The sequence below is a fragment of the Eretmochelys imbricata genome, chromosome 19 (genome assembly GCF_965152235.1).
Source record: "Eretmochelys imbricata isolate rEreImb1 chromosome 19, rEreImb1.hap1, whole genome shotgun sequence".
Taxonomy (NCBI): domain Eukaryota; kingdom Metazoa; phylum Chordata; order Testudines; family Cheloniidae; genus Eretmochelys; species Eretmochelys imbricata.
The window spans coordinates 13,239,255-13,251,476 of record NC_135590.1 but is presented as its reverse complement, the minus strand read 5'-3'; the positions used below and the strand labels follow the sequence as shown (position 1 = coordinate 13,251,476).

At 51.8% G+C, this 12,222-nt stretch overlaps 1 protein-coding gene across 1 annotated transcript in view; it reads right to left on the bottom strand.

The window, feature by feature from the left end:
- PTPRU (protein tyrosine phosphatase receptor type U) overlaps positions 1-12,222 on the bottom strand; it is a 299,318-nt gene that overhangs the window by 113,326 nt on the left and 173,770 nt on the right. The window contains 3 exon segments of the mRNA XM_077837733.1: positions 2,062-2,164; positions 9,349-9,550; positions 11,478-11,587. Coding sequence (XP_077693859.1) covers positions 2,062-2,164; positions 9,349-9,550; positions 11,478-11,587 — 415 coding nt within the window.

The following is a 12,222-nucleotide window of genomic DNA, read 5'->3' as shown; positions in this document are numbered from 1 at the left end:
ATGTTATGATTCCTGATGTCAGATTTGTGTCCATTTATTCTTTTGCGTAGAGACTGTCCGGTTTGGCCAATGTACATGGCAGAGGGGCATTGCTGGCACATGATGGCGAAGATGTCTGATCACGCAGTTATCTGATTACGTGCTGTCCAAACCCTCCCCTTTCTAACAACCTGCCAATGTGTGCACAACCACACAGTGGTCGGTACCTGATTCTGAGAAGCTGGGCCCTGATGTCAGCCAGGTGCTTTGGATCAGCGCAAATGGACCATAACTCAAAGAAGGAGTGTGGTCTGGTGGCCTACGTGTCAGGACACCTAATCCCAGCTCTGCCTCTCATCTTGGCAAGCCTGCACTTTGTCTTCTCTTCTAGCCTTTACCTATTTGGATGGGGAGCTCTTCAGGGTAGGGGCTGTACAGACAGCCCCTGGCACAATGAGACCCGACCCCCCCCCCCCGCCCATCTTGGCTGGGGCCTTTAGGACTATTGGAATAGAAATAATGACATTATTCAGCATCTCATCAAGGAGCAGCTGATGTTGCATGGAGGGGGAAGGATCAAACATTCGGCCTGCAAATTATCAATGTTCTGAACTATTTTTTTTCCCTTTCCCTCTACCATTTTTTCCCTTTTAATTACAAAGAATATAGAATGATGATAATACTCAGCATTTTTCCATAGGTCTCAAAGCTCATCTCTATGGAATGTAATTAGCATCAACCTTGTTTTCCAGGTGGAGAAACTGAGGCACAGAGAGGGGAAAAGTCACATGGAGTCACTGGTGGAAGTTAAAACAGAATCCAGGTCTCCAAGCTTAGGGGCTTTATACACCTGTTGCTCATTCCCAAATCTGTGAGGAGCTCAGGACATTCTGCTCACTGGGGATCTTATCGGTTCCTAGATTCCAAGGCCAGAAGGGCTCATTGTGATCATCTCATCTGACTTTCTGCGGAACACAGGCCAGAGAACTTGCCCAGAATAATGCCAAGAGCAGAACTTCTGGACACCAAGGTGCCGACCCAGCCATTAGCAGTACCAACGCCTCTGGGAAATAAGCAAAGCAAAGGGATTTGCCAGGCAGCGTATCGCTCCCTGCTCCCTTCCCTGCACTGGTCCCAGGGGGCGCAGGCACCCCTAAGCCCACTTTATATTGGCCACTGAAGGCTAGCATGTGCAGCCTGTATTTGGGAAACACATACTCACTTGAGTAGCCCCACTGACACCAGCAAGATGGTTTGCATGGTTCCAGTGTGAATACAGGCTGTGCTTTCTCGCCCAGGTGGGCTATGATGGATGGCGAATGCCCATGGGCAGACCACTTCAGACGAAACAGGACCGATCCCTGAACTCCATCTGGAACTCAAACCGAGCACCCGACAGTGGGGCAGAACTCCTCTCTCAGCACCATCAAGCTGGCCCAGAGCAGCAGTTGTGGCATCTGGTGCGACTTAAAGCCCCGTTTTCAGAGCAAAGCAGCTGAGGGATCAGAGCTACCCACAAGAAGGATCCAGACCCCAAGGGGGCTCCCCTAAGCCAAACCTTGGAGGCTCACCCCCCTGCAACTGCAAACCCTTAGAGCCAGCAGTCTCCAAAGCAAGGGATCTGAACTGGGTGGAGGGCTGAGTTGAGAATAGTAAACAGAACTCTTAGCCCAACCCAGGTGGTCACATCAGTACACCTCTATTAATCCGCCATCCTTGTCTAGGCGCCCCCTGTTTATATGCAGCCAGATGCTGAACAGATTGTCAGTAATTCGCAGACTCGTGTATACCTCGTGCTAATATGGCTAGGTGGCAAAATGGTCTTTAATGGTCCATGAATCCCCAAGCAAAAGAAAAGGCTATCAGTTGCCACAGGACTTTATAGGGATTTAATATAAAAGAAAGAAAAAGGAAGCTAGAAAGGGGAGAAAGGAGATTGCTTTGCTTTAGGGCTCCGTGCTAGCTCACGTGGACATGGTGCCTTCTCTCGGGATCAGGACCTAGGGCACGCACACAGCTCACAGACAGGGATTGCACTTCCTTGCATACAAGAATTTAAGAGTCCTGTGGATAGACCCCTACCTGATGGGGGCCCCTCTGCCCTGCGCCGGCCTCAGCAGCACCGTGATGGTGCTCTCCGACTCGCTTAGAGGCGACGGCATGTCCCCGTAGTCGAAGCTGGGAGCTGTAATGGAAGCAGAAGCAGGGGTGACTATTTTTGAACACACACGCAGTGAGGTACTGTCCCAAGGGGGCCAGCACAAGCTGACAGTTCCAAGGCATACTACTGAGAGGCTACCGGAAAGGCCAGTCTGGCATTAGGTGTTTGTCGGCTAAGCAGTACTGGCTGAGTTTACTGCCCTCCTGTGCAGAGGATCATTAGTCTACAAATGGGGAAACTGAGGCACAGAGCGGCTAATGGGTTTGCCCAAGATCAGATCACAAGTACAGGGAGTCAGTGACCAAGCCAGGAATAGCCTCCAGGCATCCTGACTCCCATCCCCTGCTCTCCTCATGAAGCCGATTCCCTCCCAGTACTAATCACAGGAACAGAATATCAGAATTGTAGCAACCCAGCTCCAGTCTGAGGTTTGTAACCTTTGCAAGTGAATGATGTTAATGACACAGTAATGTCCCTGGAACAGAACTCTGTCCCGGGGGAAACTGACTCCTGCCCTGATCCACAGAGGTCCAAGCAAAGCCAAGAAGTTTGTTTCAAAGCATAATGACAGGTTTCAGAGTAACAGCCGTGTTAGTCTGTATTCGCAAAAGGAAAAGGAGTACTTGTGGCACCTTAGAGACTAACCAATTTATTTGAGCATGAGCTTTCGTGAGCTACAGCTCACTTCATCGGATGCATACCGTGGAAACTGCAGCAGACTTTATATATACACAGAGAATATGAAACAATACCTCCTCCCACCCCACTGTCCTGCTGGTAATAGCTTATCTATTAAGATAATTAATATTAAGATATTAAGATAAGCTATTACCAGCAGGACAGTGGGGTGGGAGGAGGTATTGTTTCATATTCTCTGTGTATATATAAAGTCTGCTGCAGTTTCCACGGTATGCATCCGATGAAGTGAGCTGTAGCTCACGAAAGCTCATGCTCAAATAAATTGGTTAGTCTCTAAGGTGCCACAAGTACTCCTTTTCCTGTTTCAAAGCAGGACATCCTGATCTTGAGTTAGGATTCCATTCCACTGACTTGATGTGTGCCTTGCCGAAGGGTTTAGGGTCCAGCCCTGCAGTCCCCCTCGCTGAAGTCTCTGAGGGCTCTTCCTGAGCCCACAGCAACTAAATGAAGCAGTATTATGCTCATGCTTGGAGGCTAGCGCTCGGATTCAGGACTCCTGGGTTCTACTCCACACTTTGTCACCGATTCATTGTTGGACTGTGGGCAAGTCATTTAAAAGCACTGTGCCTCAGTTTCTCCATCTGTAAAATGGCTCGCCTCTGTGGGGAGATGTGAAGTGAAATTCATTATCCTGTAAATGAAAGGGGCTGTCTGAGTGCCAGTTATAACCTGGGCTGATGGGATTTGGTGCGTTTACAATGCTTTATAGCCCAGCTGCCTGCTGACTGGCTTCAAGCAAAGGCCAGTCAATGTGCATGAGCCAGTCTGGAGATATGTCCAAATACCTACGGTTTCCTTCCACTGTAACAGAGGTGAGCCTGGAACCCCGGGAACTAACCCCCCCAGGAGTGTGGGGAGGTTCAGAACCCAAGCCTCCTCCAGGTACCCCACCACCACCACCTCTATACTGGGCCAAAACAACACCTGAGATCCCAGCACTCCCTGATCTTCACACTGATTGTGATCTGCTTCTGGGCTCCTCCCATCACCTCCTGGGCTCTTACAAACCTGCTGCTGTCTGACTGCGTGGAGGGGTTAGTTGCATGTTAGTGAATGGCAGGGAGGGTGCATCTACACTGCATACTGAGCCATGACAGTGGGACCTGCCTTTGTGCACTCAGTGTTTCCAAGCCCGCGCTTGAGCATCCACACTGCATTGCAAACCTGGGGTTACAACTGCTGGACCTGAGTCTCGCAGCCGTGCTAATGTGGCCATACTGCACTACGCAGCCCTTCTGACTTGGATCTGTGGTCTGTACTGTGTTCACACTGCAAAATTCCAGGGCTTGGCCCTGAGCCTCAGCAGGACTGACCCACCCCCAGCAGGCTCCTAGGACCCAGGTCCTGCATGCTTACAGACCCGAGTCAGACTGATTTGTGTGTGAATGGAAGTGGGGCTTGGGCTCAAGATGGAGTCAGAGCCTGGACTTAGTGTTGACAATACCCTCAGACACCCAGTGACCTGTCACAGGGATAATAATGTTCGTGGAAGTGGAGAACATTCAGAATAATGGGGGTTTAAAGTCTCTATCAGTGTTGCCAACTCCTGTGATTCTATCATGAGTCCCATGACAGCTGGTGTCTTTCTTGAATCCCCATCTCTTGGCGTCAGGGGGCGATAAGAGAATCGCAGCTTTCTACTAAAAAATAAAGTTTCTAGCCCTCCTGGCTGTGGAGAAAAGCTGTAAAACATGACCCCCTTGGCCCAGCAACCAGAAGGCAACAAGGAACCCACTATTATCATTGGTTAAAATCTCATGACTTTTAAAGTAATTGCTTGATTTTGGAGGCCTGACTCACAATTTCTGAACACTTTGGGCTGGTGATGCTGTTCAGTGCATTAGGTGTAATGCAGGAGTGACAGCAGCTGAGGAAGGACAAGGATAGGAGCTGATGAAAAGGTGGTTCAGGATGTGGTGCTGGTGATCCATGCAGCAGGGGGTTATTTTCGACTCATCTAGTATTGAGCCAATCCCCCTGCACAGTACTCTGAAGCATGGTGTTGTGCGAGTGCTGTCTTTTGGATGAGGCAAGAAAAAGGTCACAGGAGCTCATGTTCATGAAAATCCCATAGTGCTTTGCACAAGTTAGGACGTTAACCAGAGTGTCCTGGCAAAATTCCAGCTCAGCCAGTTATGTTCTACTGCTCTTATTTCTCCCTAGTACCATATTCTTCTTTGCTTCCTGTCCTCAACTGCCATGGGGCTGTGTGCTATTGACACAGTGGCCTCGTTCCAGCCCAGATGTGGTAGCATTTCAGAGAAGGGTTTGCCACGGATCCAGAGTGTGCGAGGCATGTCAGGTTCCTTTGGGATGAAAGGCACTGCATGGGTGTGGGGCTCTCATCATTAACTTGCACTACTGCGTGGAGTGGAAATGCATCCACCTCGGTTTTGCATTTCCCAGTGGCATCCTCTGGCTGATACAGAGAACCTCTCCTTCCTCTCACCCCCTGTCCTCCTCTTGGTGTCTGCAGCCCCTGATTCATCAGCAGTTGAGGGGATCCAGGTGATGCTGGTTTGCAATTCCTGTGTCCCCATTAGGAAACATCTCAACCCACTCAGCGCTGTGAACAGTTACCCCACAGACATTAGCAAACAGCCCTAAGTACTGTATGGCTTGTTAATGAAGCCCGATTAATCCCTCAGTTGTGCATTTTGAACTCAGAGACAGTGGTTGTTTCATTGCTGTAATCTCCCCCCAGCAAGTGCGGTCACTGCTGCATTATGGGATCATCCAGAAGATACAAGCTTGTTTCTCCTTGGGGGGCTCCAGCCTCCCTCAGCAGAGTTGGCTAGAGCTGCTGCGGATCCTAACACACTCTCAGAAGGTGCCTGGTTACACAAAATCCCTGGATCCAACTGGCTGGGCCACAGGGTAGCTGTGTAGAAGTCCTAGTGACTCAGCCCCCCAGCGATGGCACAAACCCATCCTCGCGGGCCTTGAGTGGCTGATACTCCAGGCAAGGGAAACCATGCAAGTGCCAGGCATGGGTAGACATAACCGGCTCCAGCACCCTCGGGGTGAGGCAGACAACAACGCACTTAGCTGGACCACGCCCTTTGGCAGAGATGGAATTCGGCCAGAAACTCCATGCTGAGCTTTTCTCAGATAGCCGACGGGCTGACGTCTCAGAGGTGAGGGGTCTCAGGGCTATTTGATCCAAGTGGTTCCCAGTGCCTGCACCCTGAGAGGCATTCCATGATCACAGAATGGGAGTGGGTAGCAGGACGTATCCCTGAGGGACACTGGATACGAGGGCCTGCGGGGTGGATGAGCAGCAGTTACCCAACATCATTCTCTGGGGCCTTTCGGAGAAAGACGGAAAATGGAGGGGCTGCCCACCCACTCTCAGGGACATCACTACTTCACATTCACTGGTAACAAGAGCTGCTGAGGGATGTGACAGAACCAGTACAGACACCTGGGTTTGGTCCCCTAGCAGGAGCCGTCAGTCATCAGGATTAGCACAGTCTCCCATCCATCCCTGGCCTGTACTGCGGGAATGCCAGAGAGGCTCAAGTGTGTGTGATCAAGCAGCGCCGCAAGGCTGGAGCCACCTAAAGGAGATGAAATCTTTGCAAACAAGTGGAGATAAAACCTTCCTGCCACCCCAAGACATGGGGGACGCTGGAGGTGCTGTGTATGCTACTACCAAACAAAATAACTTTGGGAAAAGTCTTAGAACAACTTACTGGGCCTGTTTCTTCTGCCCCTCAGCATGTAAAGCCAGGAACCTTAATCACCCCCCATGGCTGAACTTTCAGCTCAGCTCCCACGGTTGAGATGGAATTTATAAGAACTTGTCTCCCATTCAAGCAGCCAGAGTTTCAGAAGAGCCCCGTGTGTTGGTGCACACCAGGTGCTGAACTGGTCTGACAATCTGGCCCCAGTGGGAGATTCTGGGAGCGAAGGTCTTGTGAAAATGCCAGCCCAGGAGTGCAACTGTGCGGAGCTCAGAGAGCGAGAACTAACACGTGGGAAAATGCCTACAAAGCTTGCCTCCAATAGCTTGTCCAGGTATAAAAACAGCCCGACTCTAACATCTCTTATTGCAGTTTTCGAAGCGCATGTCAGACTCCTTTGGCAAATGGAGACCTCACTCCCCTTGGCCAGCATTACAAGACTAAAACTACTGCACTTTAAAGCTGCCCAGAAAAGCTGTTGTTAAAGTGAACACTGCCTGACCCAGGCCTCCTGCAAGAACAGCAAGGGGGGTGGAATTCCACATTTGAGGGGAAACGGAGGAAGAAACCTCTCGGGCCAGTGGTTTTATTTTCCTACAGGCCATTCACCAGCGAGTGCAACAAAGAACTATCAGGATCTCTCAGCCTCTTTTCTCCAGGGACTGAAATTTTATTTCTCCTAAATAAGACAGTTTAACATAAGCTGCACGTACAGACCATGTCCTTTCCCCTGAGCCGGGGTCTCCTGCAGGAGCCTATCTACTCCCTGCAGATCTCACTCCCGAACGCCCTGCCTGGGAGGTAAGGCAAGTCCCTCTACTCCTTTCAGCTGGAGCTTTCCCCCAGTAGACTGGCTCCCAGCAGGGCTCCGTTCTCAGGCCCCCTAGCCTGGGAACCAAGGAGAACCTCCCTGCACTCAGCCTGCCCTTTATATCCCAGCAGGCTTGGCTCTGAGTCCCAGTCTTCTACCACATGACCCTGGCACTCCCTTCACCGAGAAAGGTGAGCTGAGCCTGCCACAAGGTGCAGCTGAGCCCCCCGGCACAAGGTGCAGCTGAGCCCCCCAGCCCCTTAAAGGGCCAGCTCACCTCGTTACACCTTTGTTTGAAGCTGTTCAGGGGGGTGGAATCGGAGCTGAAGTCCCGGTGGGGTGGGTTAGCAGGGGATGTGGTCCCAGGCATGTGACACAGTTATTTATCACCCGCCTCTCCAGCTCATCACAGGAACTTCGGTGCCAAACTCTCCCTACTTACCCTCTCTATAAAAGCCTGTCCTTGGGGCAGGGAAGCTGTTTGAATGCTGAGCAGCGGCAGAGCTGAAGACCATGCACCATCTAACAAGATGCATGGTCCTCCCCAGCACAGTCAGGGTCTCTTACCTCTTCCACCTCAGACACGACATCTCACTCTGGCAAATAATATCATTTCTCTGAGCCCATTTGGGGCCAGCTGCAGGGCCAGCAGCAACATTCCATTTCTCCTTCTGCAGCCCACCTCTGGCTAATGGGTCACAAATCAAGGCCGCTCCAGTGAGTTACGAAATGTGTTCCACAAGCACCCCAGCTCAGGTCTGGTGTAATGTAAACAAGGCAGCTCGGGGACCTCAATGCAACTAAATTATCCAGCAGGGCTGTAAAATGTAACGCACGCTGTTTTCCATTTGAATTCTGACTGCAGGGTAGCTGGGAGTATGGGGAGGGGATCTTCGGAGCGTGAAGAATCCATTTCAAGGGAAGGCGTATTTCACTGTGCAAGCCCAGCAGTAGGCGGGAGAGGAGGGCACAAAGAGACCCTGACTGCCACTGAGCAGCCTTGCTTCTGACGTCTCTCTCACCTCCTGGAAGGGCTGTGCAGATTCCCGTTGGATCGGGTATTAGCACAGTGGGGAAGCGGCTCCTGGTGTACGGAGGAAGAGGGTTCATTGCGGGTGCTGTGGACAGGCAGAAGGGGGTACTCAGAATAGGAGATGGAAGCACTTCCCTTTGTGCAGCAGGTCACCAGTTCAAATCCAAGCCGCTGGGTGGCGTGGGTGAAGTGAGGCCGTGGGTGAAGTGAAGCAGTGGGCTCCGTCTAGTACTTAGCAGAGAGCTAGTCACGGCACTGACTGGCCAGCTTTTTGGCAGTCCGAACTGAGAGGCTGATGACTGCATAGCCATGAACTCTCTTTTCTCCCTGTGGCTGGTACCTGCAGCTCAGGCTGGCAGGAAGTGGGCAATGCCACTCTCCAAGCTGCCCCTGTCTTGGGGAGATGCAGACTCCCGTCTTTCCCCGGCACAGCAGGCCGCATTTCCCAAAGCATGCATGCTAAACAGTGCACGCAGCTGTGAGCTCCCAAGCCCTGGTGTCCACCTGCCGGTTTGCACGTTGCAGCGGGGAGTTAGCACTAGCAGTAACTTATAGAACCTGCTCCGGCACTGTGTAAGTTAACGGGGGCTTTCCCGCCGTCTGCTGGACTGAGCGCTTGGAGCAGCGGGGAATCCGACTGCCACATAAGGAAAACAATAGATCAGTGGTTACTCTGGGAAGTGGAAAAAGGGTCAGGAGAGAAGGGGGCAGACAGGAAGCAAAGAAAGATCCAGCTGAGACTGTGATGAGAACCTCAGGGAGGCTGATTTCCTGGGGTTGGCCATGTCACCAGGGCTACCGTCCCTACTCCTGTGCCAAGGCTCTGTCATGCCCACAGTTGATTGGGAGTTTGGGCTCACATGCTGGCATAGATACAGACACGGAAAGAGCAAACCACTTTTCCCTCCTCTTCAAAGAGCTCAACCCTGCCACCTTCTCCCCAGCCCAAAGCCAGAGGGCCAACATCTCGATAGCCTACCAGAGATGTTGGTGGTGATCTCGGTCAGCGCGGTCTGGCCGAAACCCTTGCCAGTGCGCGCTCGCACGGAGAACAGGTAGGTGGTGCCTGGGTGCAGGTTGGAGAAGACATGGTAGGTCTCATTGCGGAGCTTGGAGACGGTGCGGCGGGGGCCTGGCACATTGACGGCTGGGTCCGAAGACTCAATGCTCTGGTAGCTGATCTAGGAAAACACGAGAGACTGTGAGACAGCCGGGGGGCTCATGGGGGGAGCGGATTAACATGAGGAGGGGAGAGCAGGAGGGCGGTCTGAGGGGGTTGTGCAGCAGGGTGTTTAGGTGGGGCATGCAGATCTGGTCCCGTGACCGGAGTGCCCCTGCACAGAACACAGACATGGGGAAGAGGTGGGAGCAGTGTGGGGCGGCTTTGGGTTTTTTAAATATAGAAAGAGGCCTCACCAATCTATCCCTAAAACAAGATTGGTGTTGAATTTGAACTTGAGAAAGTGACCAGCTGGGAGCACTAGACCCAAGACTATGCAAGAAACCTGATGGCACCCTCTGCTATACCACCCTGAGACCTCCCCACACACAGCCCTGCCAATACCCCTCACTCCTGTCCCCTGATGTTCCAGCTCTGGGCCCCCCAACCTCCCTCACTCCAGCCCAAGGGCCCTCTCTTGAGCAGAAACAGTCTGGGGAGAAAAGCCTGCCAGGAACCAACGTCAGCTACCACGCAACACACTTATTTTTAACCTCAGACCTGACAGCAGATTTGAACCCTTTTCTCCACACCCCACAAGTTAGTGCACTAACTGACTGTGCCATGGACCCACCCAGCCCCACCACTCAGGCTTCTAAGGAGTTCCCTTCAGAAACCAGGATTGTCCTTTTGTGACTAAGAGCCACATGCAGGGGCTCTGGCGTGAAAAGCCATTGCAAGGTGACTACACCAGCATTCAAAGAGAGACATGGAGAGAGATAGGGACACCGTTGTAAAGAGGATAAAAAGCGGGCTGGATCTCACACTCCAAACCAAGGGCTCAAAGGTAGCAATAACGATGCAGTAGCCCTTAATCTCCCTGATAGAAAACAGCGGCTCCAGAATGAAAAGCTGAGCCTCCATCATTCCCCACGCAGCGCGGTTCACACAGCTGCAGCAAGGGGAACGAAGATAGGCATCAGCTTTTCATTTGTCTGTTTCCGTGCTCTAATAATTTTGTTGATGACGGAGAGGCCAGCGTGAAGGCTGAAAAGCAAAGAGAGATAAGAAGGAGTCTTGCCTGAATTCATTTGGGAGACAGAGGGGCCCTCCCGCGAGCGTCCCCATTCGAGAAACACACTGGCCACAATGTGACATTTTCTCTCTGCACTGAACCGAGCAAAAAGAGACACTCAAAGAACATCTCTCCTCAATGCCTTGCTGAGAAAGGAACAAACTCTACCAACCGCTCCTGTGTTGCCTCACGTGCTGCGAGTGGACTGGATGGGTTGCCAGATGTCCCAGAGCCTGTGAAATGAAACAGCCTGGGGGCAAATGCTACCCAGAACTTAAATGGTGCTTTGCATTCTCAAAGTACTGTACAAACACTTAACAGATTAATCTTCACTGCTGGCTTGGGAAGTAGCTGGTACTGTCCCCTGGGGACATGGAGACACAGGGAGGGCTAACGGCCAATTTTCAAGGGTGGACTCTCATTTTGGGCACTTCTGTGTTTGGATGCCCAATTGTAGAGAGGAGCTAGGTTGGATTTTCAGAGGTGCCAAGCACATGCAACTCCGTATGAAGCCAAGGGTGGCTGCAGGTGATCAGGCCCTCTGAAAGTCAGGCCCTGGGTGTCCAAAATGGAGGCACTCAAAATTACAGGCCACTTTGGGACCTAAGTGACTCAACCAAGGCCACACAGTGATTCAGTGGCAGAGGTAAGATAAGAACTTGGGACACTCCTGGCTAAATGGTGTTATTTTTATTATTCTTTATTAGGCTTTGTACTGGGGCCTGGTAACTTTTCAAGTGTTAGTTCCAGGACTGTAGATTTGTGGTAACAGGATTACAGACATTTAAGTGGATTCTTTTAAAACGTATCTGTGGCTCCATCACCCGGCCCCAGGTGCTTCTCCCGTAATGCGGAACAACGCCGTAGAACCTACCTCATACTGGGTGATCAGCCCGTTGGCTTCCAGTGGCTCTTCCCATTTCAGGAAGATCATGTCCTCCAAGGGGGTGAAGGTGAGTGACTCTGAGGCGATGCCTCCAGGGACTAGTGAAACAAAGAGAAGAATGAAGGAACGATGAAATTCTGCCGGGGGATGGCAAGTCTGCGCCGGGCACTCGGCTTCGCTGACAACACTGCTGGTCACAGAAGAGTTAAAAGCAAACAAGAATGCCGTCTGCATCATTATGCCCCCCCCAATAAAACCCCACCCGCTTTTCAGACAATGCTGCAGGCACGGCTCAAGCCCAAGAGATTCAGCATTCAGGCTCAGACCTTACGCAGATCTTGGTGCAGCTCCGAGTCCAGATAGGATTTAGGGCTGATTGCTGGCTCTTTGGGGATTGCCTGCAACCCCCAGGCATCTTGACCCCATCCAGCTGGAAAGAAAATGGCAGGTGCGGGGAGTTTTTAAACAGAAAGGGCCAGATCCTCAGCTGGTGGAAGGCAGCAAAGCTCCATTGACTTTAATGGACCTGCACCAAGTTATCCCAGCTGAGGATGCGGATCACAATGTTCCCCAGTGACAGTAGCACATAGGCAGGGCTTGCTCAGCAGCCTCTGGAAACCAGGGGTTATGAGGAAGCTGCTGAGACACCCCAGCTTGCCCCCAATGTCCATAGGTATAGACAGGCTTTGTGACATCACTGCAGTCTCCGCCAGCTCCCCCCAGCCCAGGGGGA